We start from the raw sequence: 14081 nt of genomic DNA, 5'->3' as shown, positions 1-14081 counted from the left end.
TGAAAATTTTAAAAATTTTCATTCATTCATTTAAAAATTTTGCAAAAATTTTGCCCTCACCCCCAAACTCAAATGAAACATTGTCCTCAATGTTTAAAATGAATGCAAAGATGGGCAAAATTGTGTGAACTAATCAATTAATGAAATATATACAATTGGGGATTAAATCAATATAAGCTCAAGTATTTCAAAATTAGCTCAAAATGATATTAACAATGAAGCTTTAGAGAGAAAAAATGTGAAAAAGTATCCCAAATGTATGGATTTACACTGCTTAAGATATTGCTTAACCTGCTGCATAGGGTAAAGCGAAAGCATAAGCATTGGTAACATACCATAAGCTTAAATGGTGTAAGGGAAGCTGTTACCTCCAACTGATGTGGAACAGATGTGGCTCAAAGAAAATTTGTGCAACTCATCAATGTCAACAAAATTAGGATTGAAGAAAAAGATAAAGTGCAAAAATAATGTGCAAGAAAATGAAAAAGTGTAAAGAAATAAAATCTAATAGTTAAATCAAAAATTAAACCAAAAAGCATTCACAGAGTATCTATGTCCATAGCAGAAAATAAAATAAAATAAAGTAAACTAAAGGAAAGAAGTGCAAGTATAATCATAAAAACTAATTACCAAAGTATTACAACTAGTACCAAAGTTGAAAACTAAAATAAGCAGTTACAAAATAAACTTAAAGCAGAAATTAAAGCTGCACTCTTGATCAAGCTCTGCTATCAATGCTTTGTTCTTTGCATCGAGTGCCTTGAGTTACTGCAGTAGGTTCATTGTGATCCGAAGCTTGAGCGATTTCCAAATTTTATATGAGGTCTTTCATTTCTTGAAACATGGCTTGGCCCCAATGATATAAGTTGTTGTAGGATTGGGCGGTTTGTTGTAAAGCTCCAACATTTGAAGTTGATGTTGCTTCTGTTTCTTTTTAAGAGATAAAAATCTCTTTTTAAGTTTCTTTTCTAGCTTCTTCTTTTGGTTAACCTGCTGCTGACCCATGGTTTCAATTTTGATTTCTAAGTTCTTCAAGGTAGCAAGAATTTATGTGTTGTCAGGTGAGAGCAGATGGTTGGGCAGTGAAACTTGTTATTCGGATTCCAAGGATCTTAAGAGGATAAAATGTCTGCTTTGAAAGCGTGGGGTAGTGGTTGGTTATGGTTACTGTGGTGTAAAGGTAGTGGGGTCTGTAGTACGGTGGTATCGAGGATCTTTCTTTGTAGCAGTATAGGTATGGCCTATTTTCTCACAAACATCCATATCACGACAACATTGTCTTTGTCTATATATGATTCCCAGTAGCGGCAATTTATATAGACTAGCATCAAAGCTAAATGAGTTTGCTATAGCAGTTATATACCCCCCAAAAACTGTACTACCTTTAGTATGCTTTGTGAAAATTTGGTGCCAATGAGTAGCTATGAAATGGGTTGTGCTTACTTGTTTTCTCTCCTTCATGTACCACAAGAGAAACATGTCACTAGCACCCACAATACTGTTACTGTGTCCCCTTCCTAAAACAGTGTAAGAAATGAACCTATGGAGGTATTTCAATACATGGTCAACTATCCTAGAGGCTTTTGCAGTCCTCTGTCTATAATAACCCCCAAAAGGTGCAATATCCTTCGAATTGAGCAGGTCATAAGCAGTTTCTTTGCCACTCAATGTTTTTATACCCCGAATCTTGAAAACCAAAAATTGCATTCATAGCAGCCATGTCTAACTCCCTATCAATTCCAGCACATCGAAAATATATCATATCTTTATGTTCAGGCACTGTTGGTTTGAAACTCAGCCTTAAGGAACTCAAAATTCAGGTTTAAATCCTTGTACCTTTGGTTCCCTAATTTTAGCAAAATCAGTCCATTCTTGACATTCAAATAGGCAAATACAGAGTCATAAATGCCTAATTCTTTCAAAATTTGCTCATCCATATACTTGTTTGCCAAAATGGTTTTAGAAACTAATTTCTCATAGGCCTTTTTCATAGCCATATCCCTAAAAGCCCAAGGTAATGGAGAAATTACCTCCTCGATATTATCTGCAGATGATGCAGGGGCTGGAGAGTGTAAGGAGGCGAGAATGCGGTGTTTGGACCATTTGGTGTTGGGGTTTGCGAGGAAGACACAGTCCTTTTCTTTGGTAGTTCGGAGGGCGGTGAGGTGGAGAATTTAGGTCGAAAGGAACAGAGGGTACTCATTTTCATTTTCCGATAGGGGTTTCCTTGGGTCTACCTACAGCCCTTTTAGTTTTACCTTTGGTTTTCGTTTGAGTAGGCGCAGGCTCAGGCACTGGTTCTGGGGAATGGGTGTCGAGAATTGGTGTTTCATTTTGCGGTTCGGTTTGCGGTGAGAGGGGAGTCGGCGGAATGAGAGGTGGTATCTGGCTTGGGGGTGGTAGCGGTGACGGAGGTGGTGGCGATTGAGGTAATGGCGGCGTTCGTGGTGGCGGTGACTGAGGGAGCGGCGGACTGGGGCTGGGGTTAGGGTTTGTGGGCAATGAGGATGGAGTACCCATTTTAGGTCGAAATTTGCTGAGTTTGGGTTTGTGGGAAGACCACATTTTAGTTCTTACCATTTTAATGAAAGGAAAGAAACCTTTCGGTTTCCTGTAAAGATTGCCGGAAAAAGTAGCGTGGGAAAGGAGTCGACGAGGTTTATCGGGAGTGTGGGGGAGGCTTTTGGAAAATTGGCGGAAATCTTGGGCTATTTTAAATTGTGGGGCAGACTTGTTGTAAGATGGGCCATGCTTGGGGTTAAGCATAAGGTTCAGCAGAATTTGCTTAAGACTCTGCTTGACAAGCAATGTCATCAGTAAGTTTCAGCAGGTTTTGGGAAAAATTGTGGTTTTGCTTGCCAAAAACAGTCCACAAGCTATGGAATTCTATCATGACCCTCAACAATCACCAAATACACACAAACACCATAAAATTGAGGGATTTAAGTTCATCATCTCTTAGCACTCATCAAACACAATATATTTTCATTTAGCTCATGCAAGCATTTTTTTTCAATTAAGGCACTAATTGTGACTACCTTTTGCACACTTAATGAAATGATCTCCTTTCTGATCTTATACCAAAAGCATATTTTCAGCAGCAGTTGAGACAAGTTCCAAACATTCAAGAATTGCAGAAAAGACATAGAAATTGACTTTTTTAACAGCATGAACAGTAGCATGAACAGTAACAAAAATCTGCAGATTGCAAAAAACTAGCAGCAATTCAAACAAAAACATGTAAATTCCTATCAGACTACAAAATTATATATACACTAAAAGGTGAAACTCAACAAACATTATTTTTGCACTTCAATAAAGCTCACATCAGTCCTAAATATCAAAATTGATCCTCATTCAAGTTGCATTCCACAGAATTTACACAAAACACAAAATCAAACATGTGCTATCAAGTATATTGCAACATCAGCAATTTAGCACAAGTTTAAAGGTGTTACTGTTCACAGGCACTGGATAAAGTGCAGAATGTTGCTTATACTTGCTTCCCTTCAATTCTTTGTTTTTGCCACAAGTGTAAACTTGCCCAATCTTCATGAATGGCCTACAAAAGATAAACAAATGTCACTTTTGAGATTAATGAGGGTGAAAACTGAAAATGAAATGAAATGGAAAATTAATGAACTATAAAAGGATACGCTTGGGTTGCCTCCCAAGAAGCGCTTGTTTAGGGTCTTAAGCTTGACCTTCCACTCCAATTCTAAGCATCCCTGATTGGAGAACTAAGCCATGAAACCTCTACGACCCTTTGCGTGGGTTCTCCAACAATATAATGCTTTAATCTCTGCCCATTAACTTTGAAAGTCCCTGAGGTTTCATTACCTATCTCAACAGCTTCATAGGGGTATACCTTTATAACAGTGTAGGGTCCTGACCATCTTGACTTTAATTTTCCTGGAAATAACCTTAACCTAGAGTTGTATAGAAGAACAACATCACCTTCCTGAAATTCTTTCCTCCTAATATGCTTATCATGCCATCTCTTAGTTCTTTCTTTGTAAAGCTTGGCATTTTCATAAGCATCCAGTCTAAGTTCCTCAAGTTCATTTAGTTGCAGCATTCTTTTTTCTCCTGCAGTTTTTAAGTCAAAGTTCAGTGTTCTTATGGCCCAATATGCTCTATGCTCCAACTCCAAAGGTAAATGACAAGCTTTCCCATAAACCAATCTAAATGGGGTAGTTCCAATAAGAGTTTTAAAAGCTGTTCTATAGGCCCAAAGAGCATCATCTAACTTTAGTGACCAATCTTTCCTTGAACTATTCACTATTTTTTCAAGAATTCTTTTTAGCTCTCTATTGGAGATCTCCACTTGACCACTAGTTTGTGGATGGTAGGGTGTTGCAATCTTATGCTTCACTCCATATTTTTGCAATAATCTTTCAAATTGATGGTTGCAAAAATGAGAACCTCCATTACTTATAATGGCATGTGGAGTTCCAAATCTTGTAAAAATGAATTTTTTAAGGAATTTAATCACAACTCTAACATCATTAGTTGGAGATGGTATAGCTTCAAGCCATTTGCTCACATAATCTACTCCAACTAAAATGTATTTGTGTCCCAAGGATGATGGAAAAGGTCCCATGAAATCAATGCCCCACACATCAAATAATTCCACTTCCAATATATTTTGGAGGGGCATTTCATCTCTCTTTGAGATATTACCCATCCTTTGACACCTATCACATGCATTTACAAACTTCCTCACATCCTTAAACATGTGTGGCCAAAAGAACCCTGCTTGAAGAACTTTTTCTGCAGTCTTTGTCACACTCATATGACCCTCATAAAGTGAAGAATGGCAATCTTTGATAACATCCCCTATCTCCTCATCAGCTAAACATCTTCTAATCAGCCCATCTCCACATCTCTTGAACAAAAATGGCTCCTCCCAATCATAATCCTTCACATCAAAAAGAAATTTCTTCTTTTCTTTGCCATGTTAGATCAGGTGGAAGGATTCCACACACTAGATAGTTCACAAAATCTGCATACCAAGGGACTTGTGCATTCATGATTACTAACAGTTGCTCATCAGGAAAATAATCATCTATTGGGGGCTCTTTTCCCAAATTGTCTCCTTGTTTTTGCCTCAATCTAGATAGATGATCTGCTACCACATTTTCTACTCCTTTCTTATCTTTAATTTCCAAGTCAAACTCTTGAAGGAGTAACACCCACCTTATCAATCTAGGTTTAGCCTCTTTTTTCTGAAGGAGATACTTGATAGCTGCATGATCTGTGTATACTATTACCTTAGACCCCACAAGATAGGACCTGAATTTGTCTACTGCAAATACTACTGCCAAAAACTCTTTTTCTGTAGTAGAGTAATTTATTTGAGCATCATCTAAGGTCCTACTTGCATAGTATATTGCATACACCTTCTTATCTTTCCTTTGTCCCAAAACAGCCTCAATGGCATAATCACTAGCATCGCACATTAACTCAAAAGGTAATGACCAATTGGGTGGCTGCATAATAGGAGCAGATATCAAAGCTTCCTTTATCCTGCAAAAAGCATTCATACAATTAGTATCAAAATTAAATTCCACTTCTTTACTCAATAAATTGGTAAGAGGTTTAGAAATCTTAGAGAAATCCTTGATGAATCTCCTATAAAATCCAGCATGCCCCAAGAAACTCCTCACTCCCTTCACAGATGTTGGGGGTGGCATTTTCTCAATAATTTCTACCTTTGATTTATCCACCTCAATACCCCTGTTTGACACAAGATGTCCCAAAACAATTCCTTCTTGTACCATAAAATGGCACTTTTCCCAATTCAAAACTAAATTGAACTCTTCACATCTCTGCAAAACCTTAGACAAGTTAGATAAGCATTCATCAAAAGATTTACCATACACAGAAAAATCATCCATGAACACTTCCATAATACCCTCAATCATGTCAGAAAATATGGACATCATACATCGTTGAAATGTAGCAGGGGCATTACATAGTCCAAATGGCATCCTTCGGTATGCAAAGGTACCATAAGGACATGTGAAGGTAGTTTTATCCTGATCATCTGGGTGAATAGGGATCTGAAAGAACCCTGAATAGCCATCCAAATAGCAAAAATAAGAATGATGAGCTAGTCTCTCAAGCATTTGATCTATAAATGGTAATGGAAAATGGTCCTTTCTAGTTGCCTTATTCAATTTCCTATAGTCTATACACATTCTCCATCCAGTTACAGTTCTTCCAGGTATTAGTTCATCATTTTCATTTTTCACTACTATGATGCCCCCTTTCTTAGGTACAACATGGACTGGACTTACCCAATTCTTTGTCGAAGCAGGGTAAATAATACCTGCATCAAGCAATTTCAAGATCTCCTTTTTCACAACCTCTTTCATATTTGGATTCAATCTCCTTTGTGATTCTCGAGAGGCTTTATGGTCATTTTCCAACAAAATTCTATGCATGCACACAGAAGGATGTATTCCTTTAATATCATCAATGGTATAACCAATTATCCTTCTATGCTTCCTAAGAACTCTCAATAATTTTTCAACCTCACAATCAGTCAATTTAGCACTAACAATCACAGGATATGTAGAATTTTGACCTAGAAAAGCATACCTGAGATTTGTTGGAAGAGGTTTCAACTCTACCTTAGGTGCTTCACTTTTCTCAAGCTTTGATGATGAAGTTGTATCTTGCTTCAAGTTCCCAATCTTTTCAATATCAGCCATAGGCAAAGGTGGATTTCCTTCCAAAATTGTAGCATATTCTGCAGCTTCTTCAATCTCATCCCCTTTTTTGATGTTATGAACCAAACAAGCTTCTAAGGGATCTTTAGGATGTTGCTTTTTAAGCACTTCTCTAACCTCTTCATCTATCACATCAACTCTCAAGCATGAGTTTGAATCATCTTTCTTTTTCATTGCTTGAAACAAATTAAATTCAACTTTCTCTTCCCCAACTTCCAATGTAAGTCTCCCATTTTTTACATCAATCACAGCTCCAGCAGTAGCAAGGAAAGTTCTACCAAGAATAATAGGAATGTGTACATCCTCCTCCATCTCCAATACCACAAAATCCACTGGTATGAAAAATTTTCCAACTTTTAGAGGAACATTCTCAATTATTCCAATTGGAAATTTAATAGACCTATCTGCTAACTGTAGTGATATGGTAGTAGGCTTCATTTCTCCAATCTTCACTTTCTCATAGATAGACAATGGCATCAGACTAACACTGGCTCCAAGATCACACAAAGCCTTATCTATACTAATATCCCCAATGTGACATGGTATGGAGAAACTTCCAGGATCCTTCAGTTGGGTGGAAGCTTATTTTGCAAAATAGCTTTGCTTTCTTCCGTGAGAGCTACAGTCTCAAATTCCTCCAATTTCTTCTTGTTAGATAAAATCTCCTTCAAAAATTTGGCATATGAAGGCATTTGTGCTAAGGCATCAGTGAAAGGAATAGTCACATGCAAAGACTTCAATACCTCCAAAAACTTCCCAAATTGTTTATCCAATTTTGCTTTTTGAAACCTTTGTGAGAATGGTAAAGGTGGCATGTAGGCTTTAGGTGCAACGTATTTGGGCTCTTCTTCTTTGCTCTCCCCCTCCTTACTTCCTTTTTCTTCCACTGAATTTTCTTTCTCAGCTTCAATTCTAACTTGACTTGGTTTGTTCATCTCCTTCTCTGCTTTTCTTTTCTTCAACTTTCTCTTCAATCTTTTTATCTCCATCCTTCAATATTTTTCCACTTCTCAATGTAATAGCCTTGCAATGCTCCCTTGAATTTTCTGGTTGGCTAGGAAGCTTCCCAAATGCTTTGTTACTTGAAGAGCTAGCTTGTTGAGCTATCTGATTCTCTAACATCTTGTTGTGTGTTGCCATTTGATCTACTTTAGATGCTAATTGAGAAATCATTTCTTGTTGACTTTGATGGCTCACAAGTAGAGTTTCAATCATAGATTCCAATCTAGCTGTCTTGTCTAGTTGTGCTTGTTGTGGTAGAGGTGGAGCAGGTGCATTTTGAGGTTTAGAAATTCCAGGAGGGGGGCCTCTATTCTGCTGAAAATTCTGATTTTGTTGATATCCAGAAGGTTGCTGAAAATTCTGATTTTGCCCTTGTCTACCTCCCCAAGAGAAATTGGGGTGGTTTCTCCATGCTGGATCATAAGTTGCAGAAAATGAGTTACCACCTGGTCTTTGATTGTAGTTCCCCACATAATCCACTTGCTCACTTGAAAAATCTTGATTAATTACAGAAAAATCTGCTGCACAATTGACATTTGCAGCTCCAACTTCTACTGTATTACTAGAACCTCCAGCTGAAGAATCTACTTTCATACTTAGCTTGTCCATCTTCCTTGTTAAAGCATCAAATTTAGCATTAATCATATTCATGGCATCAAGCTCAAACATACCAGCTGGTTTCTTGATCTCATTCCTCTCACAACTCCATTGGTAGTTGTTATAAGCAATTTTATCAAGAGCGGAAAAAGCTTCATCTTCAGATTTCTCCATAAGGTCACCTCCAGAAGATGCGTCAATCGTACTTCTAATAGCTGGTGAAACTCCATTGTAAAAGTGTTGAACAAGCATCCATTTAGGAATCCCATGATGTGGACATCTCCTTTGCAAATCCTTGTACCTCTCCCATGCTTCATACAAGCTCTCATCATCTCTAGGTTTGAAAGAAGTCAGCTCGTTTCTTAGCTTAGCTGTCTTGCTTGGTGGAAAATATTGAGCTAAAAATGCTTGAGAAAGTTCATCCCATGTTGTGATGGAACCCGGTGGCAAAGAATGTAACCACTCTCTAGCTCGGTCCTTCAGAGAAAAAGGAAATAATCTGAGTCGAATTGCATCATCAGAAACTCCATTTATCTTCAACATATCACTGATCTCAAGAAAGTGTGCTAGATGCACATGTGGACTTTCACTTGGATTTCCTCCAAATTGTGCTTGTTGTACCATTTGTGAGTGCAGCTTGATTCAAAATTATTAGCTTCTACTCTTGGCCTTGTGATACTTGGCATGAAATCTCCAATGTTAGGATAGGCATGATCTTTCACAGAGCGGTTGTTATTGTTGTTGTTGTTGGCAATTTCTTCTTGTAATTCCTCTTGCTCTTGTGCTCTTTCTTGTTGTTGTTGAGCCTTAATTTCAGCTTTTCTCCTCTTAGATTTTGCTCTTAAAGCTTTTGCTGTCTTTTCTATTTCTGGGTCAAAGAATAAATTGATTTCTTCACTTTTTGTCCTTCTCATAAAATAAAGCACCTGAAAAACAAAAATAAACAAATTCTCAAAGTAAAATGGTAAAAAGAAATAAAATAAAATGCCCAAATTAACCAAACAAACAATTGTTCAATATCAAACAAAAATCAAATCCCCGGCAACGGCGCCAAAAACTTGGTGTGACTTATCCGCAAGTATACGGGTCGTCTCAAGTAATAAAGTGATGAATCAAGTATCGTTCCCACGAGGATTTGCTGTTTGATTACTAAACTATGAATGAAGCGATTATTTGGGCTAATGATTAATGAATAAATGTTAAATGTAAATGAGCAAGGTAAATTGATTAATCTAATTGAAATGGGTAAAGAGCAAACAAATAAATTCTAATTCTAGTTCGCAATTAAACTAAAATTAACAATGGGTAATTTAAACGAAAGTCTAATTATGGTAAAAATTGATTCCAGAGTTGGGGGTTTATGCATAAATTAATTGGGATTTGTCTTGGGCATTCCAATTTTTAGGGAAAAATAGAGTTTGAAGGAAATTGATTCTAAATCCCTTTGATATCTTTTTCAAGCAAATCAAAGTGTATTCTAAAATAAACAAACCTACTTTCGTATGTATTTGATTACTTTAAAACCCATTAAGTTTTGTAACCAATAATTAATTCCTCTTAAAGTCCTAGTTTATTTCTAAATCTAGGTGATTTTAAGTTCCAATCCATGATTACCCATCAATGACTTTCACCTTTCGGTCCTTCAATCAAAGATTAACACAATACCCAATGGGTACCAACATTAGGCAAGTAAATCAAGCACACAAGGAAGGAATCAAAACTCATATTCATATAAAATAAGGAAATACCCAATCCAAATCCACAAATTAATCTAAGACATATTTCCCAACTTTGAAATCTAAAGAAATTACTCACTCATGATGGTATTTACAAGAAATATTGATGGAAAAGTAAAGGAAAACATGATAAGAGGACTGAAATAGAAAAACCCAGGTGAAAGAACCAAAGTCTCTGGTTTCTGAAGCTCCAAAACTGGTGCAGTAGCTCCTCCCCAAAAGAAAATAGCGTCTTCTCTCTCTCTTTTTATTAAATTTTCTTTCCTTTTTGTTTTTTCCTCCCTTCCTCTTGTGGCAAAAATAAGGAAATGATGAATTTATATGGTCCTAAAAAACTGCCCTAAAAGTAAATAACAGCTAAGGAGTGAATAGGAAATGAGGCATAAAATTATCCAAGTCGTGACATTTTTCACGTTAGGCGATCTGCTTAGGGTTCGCTTAACCCTAAGCGACTTCTTAGCAAATTTCACTTGGTCACCTTTATGCGCTTAGGTTAAGCAGACCTTCAGCAAATCTCGGCAGACTTAGAGTACAATGAACTCTTACTGCTGGTGCTTGACTTGTCTTTGCTCCTTAGAAATCTGTAGCTTTACCCTAAGCATGACCTTAAGCAAAGTCTCAAGCATATTTCGGCTAGTTTGCTCTTTCAAGGCTTGATTTCTTCAACTTTCCTCCATGCTTAAAGAACTTCAAATCTCTTCAAATTATTTCCTATTGCACTCATTGATCTTCAATTTTGCCATAAAATCCTATCAAAACAACAAAAATTACGAAAATCAAATATAAAGTATCTAAAGTTAACAAATAAACTAAAATAAAGCTAAAAACATAAAATATACTAAAATATAAGGGCAAAATGGATGCAAAACTACCCTAAAATGCCTATATGAAGTGAGTGTAACATGCAGCAGTAAAACATTGAAGTTCATCGATTGAAACATATCCATCGTATGTGTCATCTATTATTGTTATGATTTCTATAAATTTCGCCACCAGGATCCGAGAAAGAGAACACTGAGGCTCAAATGATATCCAACTGCCCATATATAGGCCTCCACAATTCTATCCCTTGAGTAATCAAGCTTTTCTGCTACATCCGAGTTCTTCCACCATCTAAAACATATGTTATGGTGAGGTTATGAACAGATTCCAAAGTCTGTTTGTAAGTAGACAATATGAGTTAAAAGCTAAAAAAATTGCTTTAAGAAATAAAATATTAAAATATATACCTTGAGAGTGAGGCTAGCTCTTGTTTGTATAATAATTGTAGTAGATTGTAATCCAACTTTGCAAACCTGAGCAAAGTTTCATCCCGAGACTCCTCTCCTTCATAGAAGGCTATGTACTTCTTAGCCTCTGCTCTTTCTATGCTATGGTGGAATGGTTGCAGCAAAGCATTTCTTATATAATTTGTAAGGGGAGGGCTTGATTGTGCTACTCAGGTTTCTAAATACTGCCTAGTAAAAACAGTTGGGAACTTATAAGAGTTTTTACAAAATTCAAACACTGAAAGATAACATATAAGCACAAAAGTTTTCTGCTAGAAACTTCTCTCTGCTGTGTCTTTATTTGATACTAAGACTGCCTATTAAATAGGCCAAAAAAGATAATAATAACAAACTAATTCAGAAAAATAAGGAATTACTTAACATCATGCGCATGACTCAAATAACATAAAAGAAAACGTGGAACACAGCAGGAAAATAGGAACCAAAAAAACTAAAGTTTGAATCAGTTCTCAACACACCCCCCCCCCCCCCCCCTTGATTCAAACTTGCAGACTCCAATCTGAGCTCTTAAGTATTCATGGCTGCTTATGGAAAGTGACTTTGTAAGAATATCAGCTGCTTGCTCATTTATATTGCAATACTTCAAGGCTATTACTCCATCTTTTATAAGATCACAATAAAGTGAGCCTGAATGTCGATATGCTTCGTTCTTCCATGATGGACTAGATCTTTTGACATTGCAATTGCAACCTTGTTGTCAAAAAAAATTTCAGTTGCTTCTTTTTGTTCCTAACTAAGATCTGATAAAAGTCATCTCAACCAGATTACTTGACATGCTGATGAAGTTACAGCCACGTATTCAGCTTTTGAGGATGATAATGCAGTGGTTGCTTTTTTTTTTAGCTCCATGAAATTGCTCCTGATCCAAGATTGAAAATGTACCCTGAAGTGCTTTTCCTATCGTCCATGCAGCCTGCCCAATCACTGTCAGTAAACCTAAGTAATTTGTGATTTGATTCATAAACATACCATATACCAAAGTCAATTGTTCCTTCTATATAACGTAGAATTCTTTTTACTGCTCCAAAATGATGCTTTGAAGGAAACTGCATGAATCTTGAGATCACTCCCACTGAGAATGTAATGTCTGGTCTTGTGTGTGTCAAGTAGATTAGTCCACCAACCAAACTCCTAAAGATTTTTCATTCATTTATCCAGTTCCATCATCAACTTATAACTTTTCATTCATATTCATGGGTGTGGCTGCCGTTTTACAATTTTCCATGTTGAATCGTTTAAGAATATCTGCAGCGTATTTTCTTTATGAGATGAACACTCCTCCTTCAGCCTGTTTCACTTCAATTCCAAGAAAGTAATGCAATAGACCCAAATCTGACATTTCAAATTCCTTCTTCATGTATAGTTGAAATTCATCAATGAGAGAGGGAGATGAACCCATATATATTATGTCATCAACATCGAGACAAACGAAAAGGAAATTTTTATCTTGCATTTTTGTATAGAGGGTGGGTTCATTCTTACTTCTTTCAAAGCCATTCTGCAAGAAATATGAATCAATTTTTGCATACCAAGCCCGAGGTGCTTGCTTTAGGCCATATAAGGCTTTCCTCAACTTGTAAACCTGTTCTTCTTTTCCAGAAACAATGAAGCCTTATGGTTGTGAAACATAAACTTCTTCTAATTCTCCATTTAAAAAAGCAGATTTAACATCAAACTGATATATAGGCCAATTTAATTGAGCAGCTAAGGAAAGTAAGGTTCTTATAGTCTCAAATCGAGCAACAGGAGAAAATTATCTTTATAATCCACACCTTGTTGCTGTGAGTATCCCTTTGCTACCAATCGTGGTTTGTGCTTCTGTATACTCCCATCTGCATGAAACTTTGTTATGAAAATCTATTTTAAACCAATGGCCTTGTTGCCTTTGGGAAGATTCACCAACTCCCAAGTCTCATTGTTTTGAATTGTTGCAAGTTCTTCATTCATTGCTTTTGTCCATTCTTCTTTCTCTGCTGCTTCTTCAAAGGTAGTTGGATCAGCCACATACATAACTTGTGTTGTTGTATAGATTTCTCTTAAAGACCTTTTCTTTCGTGGAGGAGCTACTTCCTGGACTTGTCAAGGCTGACATGCTTGGGGAAGCTGAAGTTGAGGGAGATCTTGGAGGTGTTTGCAATTGTCTTTCATTTAAATGAGCCTCCATGCTTATTGGAACTTCAAATTGCACTCCATTTTCACTTTCATACCATTCCAATCTTGCTTCTTAATCAAAGATAACATACCTGCTAATGATTACTGTACTATTGATAGGATTGTATAGTCTATAGACTTTGGTGTTAGAACAGTAACCCATAAAAATGCATTTGACGGATTTCTCATCAAGCTTACTGTGTTTATGGGAGTCAACCAATGCATATGCAATGCAACCAAAGATTTTTAGATGACTTACCCAAGGTCTCCTTCTCATCCAGGCTTCATATGGTGTTTGATTTGGTACTGCCCTTGTTGGGGACAAATTTAATATATAAACTACTATAGCCATCGCTTCTCCCCAAAACTGATTCGGTAATCCTTTTGCTAGTAACATGCTTCTTGCCATCTCAACTACCATACGATTCTTTCATTCTTCCACCCCATTTTGCTTAAGTGTATATGGTGCAGTCAGCTCCCTATATATCCCATGCTCTTCACAAAAATCATTGAAATCTTTGCAGGTAAATTTGCCACCTCTATCAGTTCGTAACACCTTGATACACTTG

General features: G+C 36.8%; 1 protein-coding gene, 1 non-coding gene and 1 pseudogene across 2 annotated transcripts; 1 reads left to right on the top strand and 2 right to left on the bottom strand.

The window, feature by feature from the left end:
- Nucleotides 1-2205: 2205 nt before the first annotated feature.
- Nucleotides 2206-2814, bottom strand: LOC131174629 (vegetative cell wall protein gp1-like). The gene has a single exon (XM_058138384.1). The coding sequence runs from the start codon at nucleotides 2812-2814 to the stop codon at nucleotides 2206-2208; it is 609 nt and encodes a 202-aa protein (XP_057994367.1).
- Nucleotides 2815-8598: 5784 nt separating this feature from the next.
- LOC131175055 (small nucleolar RNA R71) lies at nucleotides 8599-8705 on the top strand. Its single transcript, XR_009145215.1, has one exon. It is a non-coding gene; the product is annotated as a small nucleolar RNA R71 (small nucleolar RNA).
- Nucleotides 8706-10954: 2249 nt separating this feature from the next.
- LOC131174628 (probable terpene synthase 6) lies at nucleotides 10955-13371 on the bottom strand (annotated as a pseudogene).
- Nucleotides 13372-14081: the final 710 nt, after the last annotated feature.

This window comes from Hevea brasiliensis, chromosome 16, assembly GCF_030052815.1.
Source record: "Hevea brasiliensis isolate MT/VB/25A 57/8 chromosome 16, ASM3005281v1, whole genome shotgun sequence".
Lineage (NCBI taxonomy): Eukaryota > Viridiplantae > Streptophyta > Magnoliopsida > Malpighiales > Euphorbiaceae > Hevea > Hevea brasiliensis.
This window is presented reverse-complemented; position numbering and strand designations above follow the sequence as displayed.